At 31.5% G+C, this 21299-nt stretch overlaps 1 protein-coding gene across 1 annotated transcript in view; it reads left to right on the forward strand.

The window, feature by feature from the left end:
- The window catches only part of LOC129225794 (interleukin enhancer-binding factor 2 homolog), a 45491-nt gene extending 24192 nt beyond the window's left edge, over positions 1–21299 (forward strand). The window contains exons 9-12 of the mRNA XM_054860303.1: positions 9371–9432; positions 13776–13890; positions 15506–15593; positions 21032–21299. Coding sequence (XP_054716278.1) covers positions 9371–9432; positions 13776–13890; positions 15506–15593; positions 21032–21180 — 414 coding nt within the window. The 3' untranslated portion in view covers positions 21181–21299. The remainder of the gene's footprint in view (positions 1–9370; positions 9433–13775; positions 13891–15505; positions 15594–21031) is intronic.

Raw genomic sequence — 21299 nt, forward strand, 5'->3', positions numbered from 1 at the left:
CTAGAATGTTTCATCGGTGCAATTTTCTGAACTTGTGTTCGATATGTAGCATCGCGAAAAATTACCTCTTGCGTTTCAATCTTTTTGCATCTTGTTAATATTTTGATGTTTTTGACAATCAGAAGTTATTTTAACATTCATTAACTTAGATTAGCTTATTTTATGTTTAATTCCAATAGATAATAAACTACTTTTTTTTTTCCGAACCATGGTAACATCAAACTTCCTTGGACTTCGCCGAAAATTGCTTACTGAGTTTTGAGATTTCAATCTCTTTGCATCTTGTAAATATTTTGATATTTTTGGAAATTGGAAATTATTTTGACATAACACCTCCTCCGATTAGTTTATTTTTTGATTAATTTTAATAGACAATTATTTTATTTTTGAACCGTAGTAACACATTGAACTTTATCGCACTTCGCGGAAAGTGCTTGTCGTGTTTGAGATTTCAATCTTTTTGCATCTTGTAAATAATTTGATACTTTTGTCAATCAGAAGTTATTTTGACACACTCCATAATAGATTAGCTTATTTTTTGTTTAATTTTAATAGATAATAAACTACTTTTTTTTCGAAATCATAGCAGCATTGCACGAACTCGCACTTCACGGAAAATTGCTTGTCGTGTTTGAGATTTCAATCTTTTTGCATCTTGTAAATATTTTGATATTTTGCGCAATCGAATGTTATTTTCATATATGCTATCCTAGACTAGCATATTTTATGTCCAATTTTAGTCATGTTTAGTTTTAGAGAATATTTTTTTTTTTTGGAAATTATGCCAACAGTGAACATACTTCGCAAAAATTTTATTCTCGTGTTCAAGATTTCAATGCTTTTGCATCTTGTAATTATTTTAATATTTTTGAAAATTGGAAGCTGTTTTGACATGTGCTACCTCAAATTATATTATTTAATTTTATTTTTAAAAACTAAAACTTTATCCTTATTTTTTTAAAATACTCATAATGAGTATCTTCAATTTGAAAATATAGCTGTATGAGTCTGAAATTACACATTTATTTATTACATTAAGTTATCCAGTAAAAGCAGGCTCAAATTTATATTCAGTGTATTTATCGCTTGAACAGCATTCGTATATTTTTGACTGTGCTGTGGTGACTTTAATAAAAAAAATTCTTTCTCACTAATTTTTATATATACATGAAGACAGTTACAATATTTTTTGGTACCCGAATGACTAATACATACATATGAAGAAATGATTTGTATACTTAGCATACTAATAAATGATTTTCAATCCTCTCATATTTTTGAACTTAGTCAGTAGCGTAGCCAGAAATTACCTCCTGCTTTGGTGTTTGGTCATAAACTCTCATGTATGTAAACTTGCCATATTTAGGCTGGAAATATGTGTAAAAACCAAGGGCTGTGGAGGGGGAGGGGACATCCTGGCCTCTAAACTATATCTTCTTGTCTTGCGGTACCTTATACAGGGGTAGAAGTGACCGACTTGTCACATATAGGACATTTTCCACAAAAAATATAGGGCAAATATAGGACACATTATATGAATAATTTTGCTATGAAAAAAGAAATAATACATATCATATATTATTCAGTTATTCTTATCAATGATTTTGTTAAAAAAAAACCTCAAACAAAATATTTTACATCTATAATGACTTCCCTGTAGTTGAAAGAATAATTTTTGAAAAAAGTGTTCTTTATAGACTAAATAACTAAACAAAATTTGAAGAAAGATAATTTATTTTTTTTCCTCACTCATGACCCAAGTACTAATTCCACTGCTCTTAGATTTTATATCTAAACTGAACCCTTTACCACTTGTATTAGGAACAAACAGAGCTTGAGAAGGATCCTTCTGACGTTTTTCAGAGTTTTCTTTATGCTTGAATGTTTTAGCATGCTGCCTTAATTGCGAAAATCCACTATTGCTTATGGGCACTGAACAGTTGCAAAAATGACAAAAAGCGATAAAATCCTTTAGTGCACCATGCACCAAAATTTGTAGAATTAATGTCCTCCTGATTCACCAACTCCACACGAAATGTTGTTAAGCAATGCGATTTCGCCATTATAATTCCACTTATTACAACAAACTACGTTTTAACATCATAAGGAACTAATTATTCCACGATCCCAAAATTCCACAAAAAGAAAAGATTGCAAAAAGAAAAGGAACAAATCTGATATACCCCCCTCTTGGCGACTTTTTCCTGTTGGCGCCAAAAAAGCGTCGCCAAGAAAACTATGTATGACGTCATATGTCATACATCGTTCTTAGCGATGCTTTTTTAGCGCCAACAGGAAAAATTCAAATTGTGTCATTAATTATTTAATGAAATTAATGCATTAATTTTTTTCCGTTGTTTCTCCGGGATACGAGCCCTCGGTCTCATAGTACTTTCGTAATGAGACCTCGGCTCGCCGGCCCTGCCTCGGTCTCATTACGAAAGTACTATGAGACCTCGGGCTCGCCAGGACCTCGCTGCCGCTCGGTCCGTTATCCCTCCGACTTTTAATATACATCACAGTCGGATATAAGTCACAGATCTCCTCCGTTCAGTATACAATAAAGTCACAGATTTTATGTGAAATTAACACCATTTTTGTGCTACAAAAATGCCAACCAGACCAAAATACAAACTACCAGAAACACACTAAAAACACAATAATTCAAAATATGTTCACTTACCTTTTTTACTTTTCTTTTACTTCCTCACGTGAGGCAGTGCACATATGTTCCGCTCTTAGGGAAATTATCCCATTTTTTTATTATCATTACTTTACAAAAATATTTAAATTATGTTTGTTTTGACAAAAAAAATTCCAAAAAAAACAACCTTATTTTACTTGTATTTTGTACTCCACCCAATTAATTTCGCGAATTATTTCCAAAAACTTTACAAACATATCCTCATTTTTGTATTCACAATTTTTTTTGTATAAATAATAAGCTAAATAAAATTTAAAATCCCCTAATCTATTATATGTTGGTAGAGTACTTTTAACGTGTCTCCATGTGGATTCAATTGTGTTAGTGTGACATTTAATTTTCTGGATCTACAAAATTAAGTTTATGGTTGACTGTTAAATGCTCATACCCCTCCTCCCCCAATGTATCATATGCCCTCCAACAATCGGAGTGCACCGTCGTGCCTGGTAGTATCCACTGCTTAATTGCCAAAAATAGAGTTTCCCTACCCCTATCCCCAACAGCAACCAAAAAAGTTTTCCCCGAACCCCGTTCAACCCCCCCTAAAACCCATTGTCCCTCAACTGTATGTCCCCGATTATATTTTCTTTTCCCAAATTTAGATTCATCAACTTCAATAACTTTCCCAACCCCCCCCTATTTGTTCGGATTTTAATTCAATGTAATTTAATATTTCTTCATTAATATAATTTCGCCAATCGGCTAAAGTTTGTGATGAAAAAAAATATTGACTTTCAATATCAGCAGTTTTGGTCCCAATTAAAATCTCATATGTTATCAAAAAAATCTCCTCTATTTTCAACTTGCTAGAACTAAACCATGACCCACTCCTGATCGTTGCTTCTTTTCCACAAACAACACCCCCAATAACCTTTCTACAAAAAAAAATTAACCCATCTGAACATTTTTTAGTTTTTTTAATTTTCATAACAGAATTACATCTAGAACATAACATTTCATTCTTAAGTAAACCAATTTCCCTTAAAAATTCTAAAAAAACCTCTTTATTTTCAATTAGTTTAAATATAAAAAATCTATTTAGGACTCCGGTACGTCCAAACGTTGGACGACCTGACGAAAAAGAAAAAGAAGATTCATTCAAAAATTTCAATTGATACATTTGGACAACATCACAAACCGAACTCATAATTAAAATAGAAAATTCAACTAAATTAACATTAAAAAACAACAAGAAAAAGAATACTCTAAAATAAAGTTTGAATTGAAACTGTATTTTAGAGTATTCAACTTAAAATCTCCCTAAGAGCGGAACATATGAGCACCTACCTCCTACCACACAGACACGTGCAAAAAGACAGACTTCGAGAAACTACTTTCCAGCGTTCAAGTTGCAAAACCAGGGTTGCCAAGTTATCGCCTTATTGGCGATTTTCGTATCGAGCGAAAAATTAAAATCTCGCCAAGAGGGGGGCATATCAGAGGAGAGCCAAAGAAAATTAGAACATTCCGATCAGAAAATGCAATGAACGCAAAAATATACCAACGAAAACCATGATGGAAAACAAAACAAACGGCTGTTGCCCCCCCCCCCCAATGCAAAATTCTAAAACCAACTTCAGCATTAGTTCTCGAAACTCCACCCACTATAGAGTGACGTCACATTGCTGTAGCTAATGAGAGAAGATGCCTGTTGCAGAATTTAGTCAGTTGAGTTTTTTAATTTGAAATTCGTTTGAGCACGTACTTTCAGCGAAAAATCCGATGTCAGAAAGTTTATTTACCGTTCTTTTTAAATGATATATATGGTATAAAACAAGAATATAGGAAATATAGGACATTTTTGAAAAATATAGGAAATATAGGATGATTTTGATGCTTTTTTTGAAAATATAGGAAATATAAGATATATAGGACTACTTCGACCCCTGCTTATATCAAAATGAATTCTCTTTAAACCAGGGTTGGCAAGGTTTTGGACACTACGGTAAAAACCAGGGTAAAAACCCTGGTTTTTACCGTCCTGTCCAAAACCCTTGTGTCCAAAACTGTCCGAAAGTGTCCAAAACTGTATTTTTATAAAAATTGCATTCTGCGAGAAAGCATCAAAAACAGAATAAAATGAATCGAAGTAATTTTTTATATTGAACATTTATTTAATGGAGAACATTCAATTTATTTATGCAGCTGACTTGAATCTAGAATCATTGAAGTTGAATTATTGATCAAAATTTCAATTTTTTTGCATTAGTTTTTTTTTTGATAATAGCAACCAAATTTTCCTTTGTTAATGCATGTGTGCAAATTAAAGCAGGGTTGGCAAGTTTTTTATCATCCTGTCCGAAAGTGTCTAAAACTATTTCTTGAGAAACTATATTTTGTGAGAAAATATCAAAAACAGAACAAAATGTGTCAAAATTAATTTTTTTTTTCACTATTTAATATATTTATTCAATGTGAACATTCAAGTATAAATATATATGTAGTTTAGTTATGCAGCTGATTTTAATCTAATTATGTAGATATTAAATTCTTCATTAAAAATTTCAATTTGTATGCAGGAGTTTTTTTTTTCCTCCATAAACCAAATTTTTCGACATTTATGCATGTGTGCAAAATGTGTTCAAAATACAGTGCAATAATTGACTTAAATGCAATAAGTTACAATTTTTTGTTGTTTCAGAATGTATCAAAAAATATGAACTAAAAAAAGAATAACACAAGTTTTACAATATAAGTGTTTAATCAGTTTCTTGTTCTTTAATCTATGATTTAAAAAATAGTTTTTGTTAAAACATGGTGTAAAACTTATTTGCAAAAATCATTCAAAAAATTAAGCTTTTTTTTTCACCTAAATATTGCACATTTAATAATATTATATTCCTTTCAATTATAAATGGAACTGAAATTAGTTGTCTTGGTAGTGTTGTGAATTTCCTCTCATAACTCTACCAACTGTTACAAAAGGAAGTTTTTATGTAGTAGTTATTGCCAATTTTTTTAAGTAAAATATTTTTTAAAATGACATTTTAGAAAAAAATATTATAAAAAACTCATTAATTAAACATCGGTTAGGTCTATATTTGTGCATTACGAATATTGCAGTCAATACGACTTGATTAAATTACACCCCTTTAACTTTATCTTAGTTTTGGTCAGTTTAAGACAGTTTCAGACACTTTTGGACAGTTTTAGACAGTTTTGGACGGTAAAAACCACCTGTCCTGTCCTAAACCAGTTTTGGACAGTCCAAAACACAACCCTGCTTTAAACTGGTTATGTGAAAAATTTTGTAAACTACTATGTACTAAGGTGTTTACTGTAATAACTATATCTAAAAAGTCTTTATTAGGTATGCACTAATTCATCGATCACTTAGGTGATTATTTTTAATTAGCCAGGTTTTACCTGTTAATTAGTAGAAAATTTATTTTACAATTGAAGTTACTCTGTAAGATGGTTAGTTACATGCTTGCTTGTCCCCCCCCCCCCCCCCCGCCATCCAAATGTTTGTGTAAATAATATAATTCAATGGATAAAAATTCAATTGTGCAGAAGGTGATAAGGATTTATCATTAAAAATCATTATTATGGTTAATTAAAGAATAATCTTCACGTATTTAGTGCCAGGCAGCTAATTTGCCTTTTGGCCTTTTGGTTTAACTATGAATGGTCCTCCGAAGGTCCTCTTTTTATTCCTAACTGGTCCTCTTTGGTCCCCTTTTTGATTCAAAGTGGTCCTCTTTTACCCTTTTCTATGGCTAAAATGTGTTGGGAGCCCTGTATTTATCATAACAAACATGTAAATATGGGAAATTAAAGATGCTTATTCAAAGATTGAAATAGTGTTTAAAGTTTTGTTAATTTAAAAATAATTATTTTTATACTTGTATTTGAAATGATTTATTAGAACTGAAACACTATTAGGTAAGTGGTTTTAGTAATTTTTATATAAAATACCGAACTGCTGCGCAAAATTTTTAATTCATTCTCAAAATCACCACAAAAGCTCTTCAAATTATTTTTCCAAGGTTGGCAACCCTGTTGTTCTTTTTTTTTCTTTTTTTTTTGACATTTAAAAAAAAGCGTGCTACTTTTTTTATTTCCAATTCTTTGAACAGGGTTGCCACGCCACCAGAAACCTGAAAAAAACTGGGAAAATCCATGGAATTTGGAATTTTTCCTCAAAAACCTGGAAAATACAGGGAAAATATTGTTTTTTTTTTAATTGAAGGTGCAGAAAATAGTGCCCAAATATATAACTACCAAAAAAAAAAATATATAATAATAGTAACAATAATAATAATAATATTAATGAAGTTCAGAAACAAAGTAAAAGATGATTTTTTTTTAAGTAATTATTAAAATGTTGATCATAAAAACAATTTTTTTATTATTATTATTTAACATGTAGCTTGAATTTCATGATAAATTAATTTTTAGAGTGACACTTTTAGATCCAAATTTTGAATAGTTAAGAGAATGCTTTTTTTTTAACTTGCATAAAAAATTAAATATATTCAGTCACCATGCTATTATTTCAGTTATTAAGAATTCTTATTTATTTCCCTCTATTTAATATTTTTTTATTTCAATTTTATTTTGTGTGGTTAAATTATCAAGAAATAATGTTCTTTTTCAAACATCATTGTTTGCTTGTTTGTGATAAAACGTGTTTGTAACTTTCATTTTCATACAGGGAAAACGGATTTTTTTTTCCAAAATTAAGTGGCGACCCTGTTGAAAACAGAAATCAGTAAAAAAAAGTTATTTATTTCTTATTTTGCCTTTTTTGTTCTCTATTTCAATTCAGACAGTTCCCTTTCGTTACGAATGTTATGAATATTTTTGTTCTTCACCCAACTTATTTTTCCAATAGTAATGATCATCATTTTATTAATTATTAATGATGTAGACAACTAGAAGTGAAACTTAAAGTTAACAAAATTTTCAGGAACACTTTGACTGTTAAATTGCTAGCAAAAGGTCAAAAAATGCATTTGTCTTTATTTGTCCAGTGTGTAGCTACTGTTGCATTATAATGTGTATATAGAACTGCTTCTTGTACTTTATGATGAATATAACTGGTGTAGCCAGAATTTACCGCCTGAAAAGTGGTTTGCTTGTAACATTCATTATAACATTATACTCATTTTCGAATTTGCCAAAAACCAAGACCTCTGTGTGGTGTTCTCTCCTCATCCCATATGCCTCTGATGAGTATTTTAGTGTGAATGCCTCTCCATATATTATGTCAAAGTTTATTTGAAACTGCTGTTTGTTATAACTATAATTTATTGTCTTGTTTATTAGGGTGTTCAAAAAAAAAAAAATTCAAAAGTTGAAAGTCTCACCCTCTAAAAAGTTTCCTATGTTGGTCATTAAACCACTGGTAAAATTTTATAGCTCTATGAGAATATTTAGAGGGTCCCCTAAGAGTGTTAAATTTTGCCAAAATGCCCCAAATTTAGCAAAATTTTAACAAAACAAGGGTTTGTGCCCACTAGCACCCCCTATATCATTTTGAAATGTAACCATTTATACATACACTAATGTCTTAGTTGCAACTAATTTATTTTAAAAAAGGCACCAACTGTTATAACTGTAACCATATCACAGTAATCCAACAGAGCCTTTTTTTTCCTTTTTTTTTTTGTCTTTGGATTCTATGCTGATGACATCAACTGCTGGTGATAAAAAAGGATACATAACTCTGATTAAAATTTCAGATATCTATCAGTACCAGGAAAAATGATTATGTATTGTTCATTCAATCTGTAAATTAGGAATGTTTCTTTTTTTAGTAGGGTTGTAGACTTGGAACAGTTTAGCGGAAGAGGCTATAATGAGTAAAGGGGGTAGATATAACTTTAAGAGGGCCATTGATCTTTATTGGGGACTAATAAACTGACTTAGGGACTAATAAACTGAATGTTGCTGAATTTTGGGCATTTTGGCAAACTTCAACACTTTTGGGGGACCTCTAAATATTTTCGTAGAGCTATAAAATTTTACCAGTGATTTAATGACCACCATAGGAAACTTTTTAGAGGGTGAGACTTTCATTTTTTGAAAGTTGGTTTTTTTTTGGGACACCCTATTGTTTATTCGTGATAAGTTTAAGCTTTGTTTGTGCTCAGGAGAATGAAACAAGACTACAGCTGTTAATTGTAATATGTTACATTCAAAAAGATGCGAGACATTTACTTCATTACTTAAATTTTTTGAAAAATTAAAAAATTTAGAGTAAGCTAGGAAGATATTTATTTTCCGTACGCAATCTCCTTTTTTTAAAATTGTAATTTTGCATGAGTGCCATTTTGGCATTTATTATATTTCTTGCAAACATTGGTATAGGTTCCCTAAAAAAGAGGAAAGGGTAACTTTATTTTTTAATTTTTTTTTTTCTTTTTTTCTTGTAAGGGAAAAAGATCATGAAGCATAAAATTTTTTTGTTAAAAATCCTGAATCTTTTGTTGACTCTTCTACTTCCAAACATAAGCCTTGTTCAAGTAGCAACTAATGAATTGTATGAATAATCATTATTTTTCATGTTTTTACTTATTTAACTGCAAAATAAATTGTAACAAATCTCATAAATTTGACTGTGATTTTGCAAAATACTTTTAAATGTTAATAGTTTGCTGCTGTAATCTTATTCACTCTTTATTTATTACCTTATTTAATGTTTTCTTTCTTATTATTTAGGCCCATTATGCAATTAACCATCATCCAAGCCGCCAACCTTTAGGACTGAATATTGCTTATAAGTATGTTTTATTTTTTTGATTTTATGTTTCTTTGACACCTATAATTCAAACATTTTGAATAACTTTTCTGTAATTCTGTAGCACAAACAATTTACTTTAGCTGTTAAAGTTGGTCTTCTAGTTTCAAACTACAAAATCTTTGAAAATTGTTTTTCATTCAAAAATAATTTTCATAAAATAGTTGGTTTAGTAAAGAAAAGATCTAAGCAATGGTGGAAAATCTTTTCCCACTGCACCCAACTTTGAAATCCTGCTATATTCTGCTCCAAAAACTGAAATTTCTGATTTTGCGCCTGCCTGTCCATGACCATGTCATTTTATTAGTATAACATGTTAACTTTAACTGTACTGCTGTAAAGATGTTGAAAGCTTTAATTTTGTCACATATAATCTCACATGTAGTTCAAATGACCGGTTGTAGCGCAAAGGATTGTTTTTGAAAATGCTGTGTACAAACTTTGAGTACTTCAAATGTTTCAAAGCTTGTAGCACGCTGAAAATTTTAACTATCTCAAAGAAAAAAGTGTCATTTAATACAATTTTGTCTGCTTTTTCAAATATGTACTTATTTCGTGTGTAGATTTTCCAAGAATTTCAGAAATCGGTCTTCATCTCAATTTTTTTTTTCCGGCTCATTTTTTTCTATCCACTCAGTTATGGTTATAGACCTGATTCTCTCTGAGGATCACTTGCCAAAAATTAAGTAGACTTCTTAATAAAAATAGCATTAGGAAGGCTTTTGGTCTTCTTACTGGACTTTATACCTTAAAACGGCACCTTGCTGTAATGGGTGTCAATAATGATCTAATTTGCAGAGGTTACCTCTTTAAAGAGGAAACTATTACTCAGCCTGTGTGTGATTGTGAAGTGTTTTCTGCCTATAGGTTTGATCACCTTGGTCATGACTTGCTTGAACCATGCGGAATTCATGATATTCCTATTAGGTGTTTGCTGAATTCTGCTTCAGCTACTGGTCTGTTTTAAGATTTCTGTTTGGGGACTAGTACAATAGACCTCTGGTCGCAGTGCTTGGTTCGTTTGAGCCCCCCTTTCATTCACTTTATTTCATACGGTTACAAATTGAAGAGGATAATGGATGGTTCTATGCTCCACTTGGGCTCCTCTAACATTCCCTTTCGTTTGACAGATTAGGACAAATTCACCCTTTATACATGTGTGTACATGTATATACACACATTACTAAGTTATGGATACTGTTGTTACAGTGAGTTCCGGGTAATTGAATCAGCAGCTTTAATGAATCAATTTCTCAAAACTGAAACAAAATCGAGTTTAAACATTAAAAAATTATAATCAAACATGTTACTTAAATGAATCAAGCGCATGAGACTGACCATTTCTCTTTCTCTCTCCAAAAAATGTGATGCATTAGAGCAGTCTTTTTTTTTCTTTACCTTCATGTAATAAAATTAGTTTTTTGTAAATAGTGAAACGACGAGGAGGCAGGGTGTTGCACACTTTTTGTAACGATTTTCTCTTGATATGTCCAACAAAACCAGTGAGACGAGAGAGACATGGAGTTGACTTTTCATTCTTAATGTTAGCATTTAAGCAATGAGGTACCAATACCGAGGACTATGGGCAGATTTATGACATTGAAAAATGAATGTCCACGAAGCACATAAGTTAAAACCTGAATTTGGTAATTGCTTTTTCATACTGTTTTGTGATATTGTTGATGTAATAGAATGGATACTTTGAGTGCCTGGTTTACTTCTCATAATATCTCGTTTGACCTAAAATTTAAAAAAGTTCTCTGAAATTGTGTGTGGAATTCCACGTTAAAAAGAAAAAAAAAGAAAAACATGCACATACAATTTTGCTTAATTGAGTCATAGTTGTTTTAAACAAACATGATTCATATAAGTGACCCTGGTATAAAAATTCATTTGCTCTCACATCTTTGACTTTTCACATTGCTATGACTTCATGCATTATAGAAATGTATTGATACTGGCTCTCTCTTTTTTTTTTTTTTTTTTTGTACAATGCTCCAAACATACTAGATGCTATACTTTTTTGAAATTCCTACATATTTTTGTAGCAAACTTCTATATTTTTCCTTTTAAACTCCCATATATTTTGCTATCAAACTCGTATATTTTTCGTTTTGAACTTCTATATATTTTTCCTCACTTGGTATGAGCCCTGATAATTGTTAGTGTATGTGACTCGTACTAAGGAAGGTGATCTTGAAAAAAAGAAAGAAAAGAAATTAATGTAACTATCTAAATAAAAGTAAATTTACACAACCGCCCCTCATTTCCAAAGGTGCTTTGCCCCCTCACTTTTCAGAGTTAAAAATTAATGACTGGCAGAAAAATTATTTCTTACTAAGTGGATTGATTTATTTCATGAAAGTAAAGACTGAAAATATCAACAAAATGGAATTTCCAGATGTTATTTCACAAGAATGGAACTGTGAATTTCAAGGGGGAAGTTTACGGTTGTCGTCTGTCCCGATTTTTGAGACCATATTCCATATTTTGTTGGAGGTTATTTAAGCAGTAATATTAAAATCCAATAATGAGTTCCAATTTTACAAAAAAAGATTAGCTTCAGAGGTGCAATTCCCTAACCCCCACACTTCTTCCCCCAGCCACCTATGATCAAATGAATTAGGTTTTTAGGGTTTTCAAATTAAAAATTTTAATTTATTTAGTGTTATCTATTATTGATCAACATGCAGCTTTTATATATGTTCTATACCACCAAACGGTTGAGATTTATGTCTGTCCAAACAGTACATAAAGGAATCATTCTCACTATTTGAGAGAACATTTTCAAATTGTGAGTAATTGCATGCCATCTTACACCCCCCTTAGATTGTCACGTAGTGCAGGAGAAGTGGTTGGTTCTTCCCCTGTTGGTGCTCAAGCCCAGCTTTAAAAAAAAAAAAAAATCCGGTACAGATGTAATATCCCCCCCCCCCTCCCCCCCATTTGGCCACATTCGTTTTTTTGCACAAAATTGAAATATTTTTCTTGCCAATGAGGCGATTATTTTTTAAGAATTGCATCGCTGGCAAAACTAAACTGTGTTTGACAACCCGAAGGCAATCTTATATCTATTCAAACTTGTTTACTTTTTAGCAGTTCCAGGTTAGATAGATTCTTGTTTTTTTTTGTGCAATATATCTTATAGGAAAGCTTATTTTGTGTTGGTTTAAACTCAGTAGTTGTGTTTTGATGAATAAATATTAGAAATTGCCAGTTTCTTCCAACTTGACCATTAATTAAGAGTGAAATCCAACTTGGATTGTGTCTCAGTAAGGAACCATTGTTTCATATGTTGTATTTCAGCGTGAGTGTGAGGATTTATACAATAAAAACGTAAATTTTTCTTTTTTTAGAATTCAAAAAAAAAAAAAAAAACTCCGGAAATTCTTTATGATTTCACAAAATCTTGAGGGTTTCTTGTAGTTTTTAATTTTATATTTGCTGCATGTAAATTTTTTTTACAAAAATAGTATGGTTTTTTTATTCTAAAATTTAATTATTATCGATGCCAAGAAATATTCAGGCATATTCTGTAAACGTGCCTCCTTTAGGTACTGAATTTCTGAAAATAAGTTGACTCTAGCATTTTATAAAATTTTGAAGGTATTATTTTATGTAAAATATAGTAGATATTTTTGGTATGCATTTTGAAAGCATTTCTTGATAGCAAATTAATGCGCTATATTTTTGCATTGTTTATGTTTGCGATGTTCTGTCGAGACATTTTTACTTTTCTTACATTGAAATTTGAATAACTATAAGCTTTTTTTTTTTTTTTTGGCTGAAGTAGTTGGATTTTGGGGATGTTTTCTGCTTTAAACATTGCATATTAAATCGCTTTGCTCTTTTTTAGTAGAGTATAAGAGAAGTTTTTGTTCGATGAAATGCAAGTTGGAAAATAGCTTTTATTTCTATTAGAACATATTTCTTTGGTGAGCTGTGATAGAATTTGTTAATTTAAGCATTTTAAATATTTTCTGGTAATTTTTCTTTTTGTACAAAAACTTTTTGGTTTCTGGTATTTTTGAAGCAAATATTCGCGATGTTTTTTGCTGTGGTTTTATGTTGTTTTTATACATATTGTGTTCTGAAGTGCTTTATCTGAATTTATCCTGTTGGCGCTAAAAAAGCATTGCTAAGAACGATGTATGATATGTCATCACACATTGTTTTCTTAGCGACGCTTTCTTGGCGCCAACAGAAAAAAGTCAGGGTATATGACAGTCTCAAAAATCCTAAAAGTTAAGAGAGATTTATTAATATTTTTATTAATTGAAATAAATCTTGCTAATGATTCTGAACTTTTAAATTTCTTTTTAAAAGGAGATGCTTACAACTTCTTGCCGGTGGTTTATTTTTACCGGGTTCTGCGGGTATTCCTGATCCATGCGAAGGTGGTACCGTTCGAGTACATACTTCTATGTCTCTTGAGCAACAGGTAAATCTGCTTAAATTCTAATTATTGTTTCACATCTTGTTTCATACTTGCTAACTTTTACAGATTTAGGTGTGAAAGTTTGGCATTTTAGCTGATTTTTATGCATTCCCGTTTTTTTTAATGCTGATTTAGAAATCTAATTCTGTAGAACTCTCCCATTTTTGTGTATTATATGATTTTAATTTTGTTTCTAGCGTTATTTTTAGTCTTTATTTCATACTCTAGTCTTGCAGCTTGTTATGGTTGGTTAAAGACAAATACTACTTTTAAAAATTTGAATTTCTACCAGAGTTTTATCTTGGAATTTTTGAAGATTTTAAGACATGACATGGTGACAAAACATTGGATGGTGACTAAACATTGAAAATAAGAACTTTGATGAGAAATTATTGAAAAATTAGAAATGGTGCAAGTGACTCCAATTTAGGATGTTCTTTCATTATTTTTAGCCGCCTTTAAAATTTTGTGAATCATATCAGTTTAATTATCAAATATATTAGCCTTGTTAATCCTTAGCACTTGAAGAATTTTAAGGCTCTGTTCACGTTTCAAAATTTAAGATGATCAAAAGAATTATCCTTCTTTGAAAATGCAAGTGATTCTGTACTTTAAGCACTCGTTATTTGATTATTGATCTTAAAGTAGTGGACATAAATATAAGACACCTATCTAATTTGACAGATAGTAAAAGAAAAGATTCAGAGCTTTAAAATGTTTTATCAAATACGTCAAAAACAATTTATTCTTTTATCATACATAAGTATTTTATATCTAAAAAATCGCCCCTTAAGGTTATGTTGGGTGAAAATTGCTTCTACATTTAAATGAACCTCGAGGCATGTTTGCAAATGCATCAAGTCTGTTATCGTCTCCTTTAGTTAACTGCTAACGTCATAATAGCGTTCAAAAATTTTGCATATTGCACATTATTTTCGAAAAAAAGCAGGCATTTTAAATAAAAAGTTAGGGTGTCTTATAATTTTGTGCATGGTAGTTTTAATTTTTTCGCATAAAATATATAAAAATATCATTTCTGTAAAACAATTACATGTGATAACAGAATAAATTTATGTTTTTGACGTGTTTGATGAAACGTTTTTAAGCTCTTTCACTATTTGTCAAATTAGATGTCTTTTATTTATGTCCACCACTGTATAATGTTAAATAAGTAGCTGACATATAAACATGTGTTTCAGTTCAAAAATAGAAGAGAAATAGTCATGTAGGGGGAATAAAGTTTTAGCACCAATTTGTTTCATTTCCAAGCTTAATTTCACAATTTTATTATTATTATTAAAATGTTCATCTCATACAACATAATATCACTTTATTTCTGAAGAATTACATGAAAAAAAAATCAAGCTATATATGCTCAGCAAATTTCCTCTAATTTTAATATATTCTATTATTAATGTGCTGTTTGTCTCCTGTGTAACATTTCCTTAAAAGGGAGTGTTTGAAAAAAAAAAAAAGTACCCAGTAATACTTTGCTGATTGCATTGTATTTTAGCTATATAGTAGCATGAAAAGTTTGACAGTTGGTTTGGATATCTAATGTATCCAAACTATGTTTATGTACAAGGATAACTATTATGTTAAATCAATTCTTTTGTAGGATCTTGTTTGCCTCACTGCACAAACATTGCTGAGAGTTATGACTCATGGTGGATACAAGCAAGTGTTGGGTCTAGAAATTCTACCTAGTATGTTGAAATTTATCTATTCAAGTACAGGGTGTTTCATATTGAATAGCACAGAAAGACATTTTTCCCGTCAGTGCGTTCAGCAATTGAATGGTGGGCTGGAACAACATTGGATGTGATTATTTTTTATATAAAAATGATTTTCCAATGAAATAATGTTGGTTGGTTCGTGAAAAAATGAATTTGAGTTTATCTTTTACCCTTTGAAGGAAAACGTTGATTACATTGTAGAAGTGTTGGATGTGGCATTTTCGTGACAGATTTTTCAAATTTAATTGCGCTCTTAGAAACAACCTCTACTGTATAATTTGTATTTTGTTACACCCAACGTTGTTCCAGCAGACCATTCAATTGTCTTCAAAGTAGAAAAATATTTTTGAATTATCTTTTCCTTTTATTTAGATTAATATATATATATATATATTTGTGTGCAAACAAACTGCAAGTATGTTGCCATGGGCAGGTAAAGGGCAGTAACTGCAAATTTTCATTTTTTTTTTTTACATTTTTGTCATCTATTGTACTTTTGTTTTATGTACGAGCTTGCTTGTTTTTGCTGCAAAAAAGGTGCGAAAAAAACGTCTTTTAAGTACAACATTTCCCTGTTAGTATTGAACCCAACACACACTTCGTCAAATATCTCAAAACTCATTTCTGCAGATACTGCAGTATTGTTCTTCACAGAAAAGGAACCAAAATATCATTATGAATTTCAACTGTAAGTAAAATTTTAATTTGATCATTTATGATCTGGTTTATTGAAATTTATTACATTTTTGTTGTTTTAGTGGATTTAAAAAAATATTCAGACGTTGAAAATCGTGGCCACAATGTGCCTAATTCAAATCCTTGACTCCTAGTACCAATAGTATGCTTTCAGCAATGCAATTGACTCTTTCCCTAAACTTCTTCATGCTATAAAGTACCATATTAGATTTGGTAAATATTTTTCAAAAGATTAGTAGTACGAATAGGAGATATAATTACAAAAATTTATTTCTTACATTTTTTTCACCAATTAAAGAAGCAATTAAAAAAGGTTTACCAACCTTGGAGGAACCATTTGAGGAGCATCTGTGGTGATTTTGAGGAACAGTTTTAAAATTTTGCAGAGCAATTCTGTATTTTGTATAAAAATTAATAAAAATAACTGAAACCACTTATTTAAAAGTGTTTTAGAGCTTTAATACAGTATTGTGGCAATTAATTGGGAATTTTTTTTTTTTTTTTGCTTAATCACACGTAAGCCAGGGGTGCTCCCCTAGAGGGGTCAAGGAGCAGACTGCGCCATTGAAATTTTTAGAAGGGTTTGTTTTGAAGGGTTTTTTTTTTTTTTTTTGAGTGTGCGTCCTTGCTCTTGGGGGGGGGGGGGCACCCCTGCGTAAGCGAACTAATGAGTACTCAAATTCAGCTCAGAGTTCAAATGGCAGTTATTGTCAGACTTGTAGCTGTTTGTACGCATCAGATAAGTAGCGCAAGCATATAAATTCTTCTGACAAGTGTCTAGAAGTTGGCAGTGTTAGTTCTTCGTGTGTTGTGGGAGTAATTAAAGTCATGGATATCAGCCTTGAAACATGTGCTAAGGTGATAACACTTGGAGAACACATTTCTAAAACTTAAAAAGAAATAAGCAAAATATTTTCAGTGAGTAAATCAAGTGTCGTTTAAATATGACAGCGGTTTAAGACAACAGAATATGTTGGAACCAACCATATTGGAAAATGTGTTCAAAAAAGATCAACTTCGGCTCATGACTACAAAAGTTTACATCGAATTAATGTTATGAATCCTCGACTAACTAGTTTTGATCTGACCAAGTCCATGGTGGCAGCTGGTGTTGACATTGCACCTTCAACTGTGAGATACAGGCTTTTAGAACGTGTGCGGAAAGCACGTGAATCGTACAAGAAGCAGCTACTCACACCTCGCATGAAGAAAAAAAGGTTAGAATTCGAACGGTAATATAAAACATGGACTGGGAAAAGGTTTTATTTTATGACAAAACTCATATTGTAGTTCAGGGAGTTAGATCCAGGTTCATGAGAAGGAACAAAGGAAACATCTTTATCCGCACCACATTGATCAAGCACGCAACTATCTGCTAAAAAAGATGTTTTGTGGTTGTTTCTGCATTTCAGGAACATAATCCCTTGTTCCTGTAGAAGGAATGATGAGCAGAATAGATATTGACCAAACATGTGCCTCCAACAATGTCTAAACTTAGGCCAAACATCGAAGTATGTGCGCCCATATGCAAAATTTTAAGGGAGGCTCAGATTTTTTTCCTATGGTTTAGCAGGACATTTTCCCATAGAAACCGATTTCAGTACAGATTGAATTATTAAAATTTGTCATTTTCAATAACTTATTCATTAATTGCTGGAGAAGAAATGTTTCTACATTTTTGCAAAGAAAAGAGTACTAAAAGCTAGGAAGTTCTTACAAAGGGGAGCTTGAGCCCGCACTTGCCCCCCTTCCCCCTCATATGGGCACCTTTGCATAGAAGCAAATGGTCCATTTCAGATGCAACTTGACTAGATTGGATTGACCCGGAAACTCACCGTACTTAAATGGGATTGAAAATTTGTGGGCTATCGTTAAAAAAAGTCTTCATAAGTTTGACAGTACTATGATGGAAAAGCTAATTCCATCTGTTATTAACATATGGTATAAAGACGTTGAAATTAAAACTATATGTGCCAGTCTAGTACATTCCATGCCAAAACGTGTGTAATGCTATTAAATTTCGGGAAGGCCACATTAATTATTAGTCATGGGTGATTGTGTTCGGATATTTTACCGAATTTCCCGTATTTTCGGACGTATTTCGGTATTTTTATGTCCGAAAATACCGGAATTGTGTTTTTTTTTTATGCTTTTATCTCCCTACCTCCGCAATTGTTAAAAAATTATATAATACTCATCAAATATACCTGCAAGAGCCTTAAGACGGACACCTATCCCTTAAGATGGACAAATGTCAAGATAATTTTGTATAACACCAGCTCAAAAGTAACTTTGTAACCAAATGTACACACACTATTTTGACTCTGACTATTGAACTATTTAATACTATGGCATAGATGCACTTAAGTAATAAAAGCCAAAGATTACCCCCCCCCCCCCGTTCTTGCTTTGAAACTTTCAGGTATTTTTTGATGAACTCACAATCACCCCTGTTATTAGTTTCAAATGTATGCATGAAAAACTTGAACAAAACTGATTTTTTTTTGAAAAAAATGCATTCCTAATTAATTGCCAAATACATGGTACAGTGGCACCGACTCCATGGGGCCTGAGGGGGCTCAAGCCCCCTCAAAAAATATTTTTGTATTAGTTATATTATGCTTTCTAAATTCACAAATTTATCTTTTATTTTCCTGGTTCAAAGATAGTTTAGTTTGTAAAATACATTCAGTAATGAGTTAAAACAATTATTACGTTTGTAAGCAGGTTAATTGAAAACGAGTGGTGTGAATAATGATAGTTTTACGGTGTTACAAGCACATTTAGAATTTCTCCCTGTATGTAAACTTGCGGGTCAAGTCTGTCGCTGGTGGGCAGCGCTGCGGCGCGCTTATCTAAGTGTTGCTGATCTGGAAAAAATATATGAGAGTTTGATTTGTATATTAGATGGGAGACGTGATAGTTCTGAATACTTTTGAGAATTGTGTTTAAAAGAAAGAACCTTCACAAAATAATGATCCTTCGCTTCCTCGAAATCTGTGTATACCAAAGAAGTATAAAAACAACGAAACCAGCTCACCACACACTTTCAAAATCCCAAAGGAGTACTTCAAGGCACTTTACATTTGAGGTTTGTGAAATGGTTCAGTCTTTCATTATTGGGCAGTTTACATCAACTGGACTCACACAGATCATTGCAGTTGAACAAGAGTGCTTGCTTTTATTAAACAGAGGTGAAACAAATTTTGAAAAATCAACTGAGTTTTTCAAAAATGTCCTAGACATTAAGAGACTATGTTTACACTTGAATATGTTAGCCAATATCACTAATGAAAAACAACCAGTCTTAAAAAACATGCCTAAATTAAATTAGCTTTTTTACAAAAATAGTGTGCGTGTTTGTGTTTATTTTTTCCTTTTTTCAAAGCCAAAAAATATTTGTCAGGCTTGTTGAGTTTTCAGGGTTCTAATGTTGATTTTATGACTTTAGAATTCTTTTGAAAAAATTTATTAAACTCACTATTTTTCATCTCAAATTTAGAAAATTTCCTCTGGCAAGACCTCTTGTTATGCTTCCCCCCTCCAACATTTTTTTAAGTTGGTGTCTCTAGGAGTGCCCTTCTATGCAAGTCAAGTGCCTACTTTATATCAATGTCTAGCTACGGCATTCACGGCTCTCCATAAAATAGAACAAAAAAAAGTCTATTACTAAGACAAGTGGCATGATCTAGTTGAACCAGAAAATTTGTATACCAATTTTTAGATTGTTTTACTTCAAAAACACCATGTCACATACTGTTAGTTTGTTTAAATTGTACACATCAGAAAATATGGCATTTTCAAGGTACAAAAATTGGACCTTTATTTGGAGGGGGACCTCTGTGAGATTACATAACCCCCTAACCCACAGTGATGTCTTGCCCACATAACAATTTTTGCAAGTCTACGCCCCTGGCGATGTATTTCATGTATTTCTGCCTTAGCCCTGGCTATAAGGCGACAACTTACTGAAAATTGCCACAATACTGCAATAATTTTAAGTACAAATAATTTTAATTAATTTAAAAATAAAAATAATTATTTTTAAATTAATTAAACAGCTGTAAACACTATTTAATCTTTGAGTATAAGCATCTTTAATTTCCCATATTCACATGTTTGTTATGATAAAATAGCAAAATTTAAGCTGAAAAACATTCGGCCGGGTAACGCGAAGCAAAATAACTTCTTCGCAGAACCTCGGGGTTTCTCCATTTTTGCGGAGCAATTTCGCAAAATGCGAAGTAGTTGGCAACCCTGAATAAAGCATAATCTTTGATTAGCAATGGCGTGTTCTTTGCTCCAGCCCAACCAATCTAGTGAAAGGATGCGACTGCTTCACCCGTTGTTTAACGCTGTGACTATATGTGTCTACTTCCCTATTCCTTGTGGCATCCTACTATAAAAAATTTGTTTTTTGTCTTAGATTTACTTTCTATGATTTGCCTTACTGTTCTTAGTAGTCTATTTTTATCAATAATGAGGCTCTATGTTTGTATTAATATTTTGTGAAATCTCAGCATGGTTTTTGTCACTTAATAATATTTATTCATGATTATGTTATTAGTCATAACTACATAAAAACATTGAATGGTAAATAAAAATTCTCAATATGAACTGTTGCAATTTTTAATTAGAATATTTCTTTTACATTATGCAATTTAAACATTATTGAGCCCTTTTTTTTAACTAAACTTTTTTTTTTGTTGTAGATCTTGCTACAGAAATGAGTGTATGGGATGGTGTTGTAGTTTCCCCACTTAGCAAGGCTTATGAAAAACCAGCTGATAAAACAGAAGGTGAAACTTCTGAAGATATGGAACAAGAGCACGAAGAAAATATGGAAACTCAAGAGTCATAAACAATATCATATTTTCATGTTCTGCATTTGCATCATCATTTATTCTAAAATTGCTGTAAATATGTCTACTTTAGATGTGTGTTTGACGTATGACTCGAAATAAATCTTTTTATGAATTA

This window comes from Uloborus diversus, chromosome 7 (assembly GCF_026930045.1).
Source record: "Uloborus diversus isolate 005 chromosome 7, Udiv.v.3.1, whole genome shotgun sequence".
NCBI lineage: Eukaryota > Metazoa > Arthropoda > Arachnida > Araneae > Uloboridae > Uloborus > Uloborus diversus.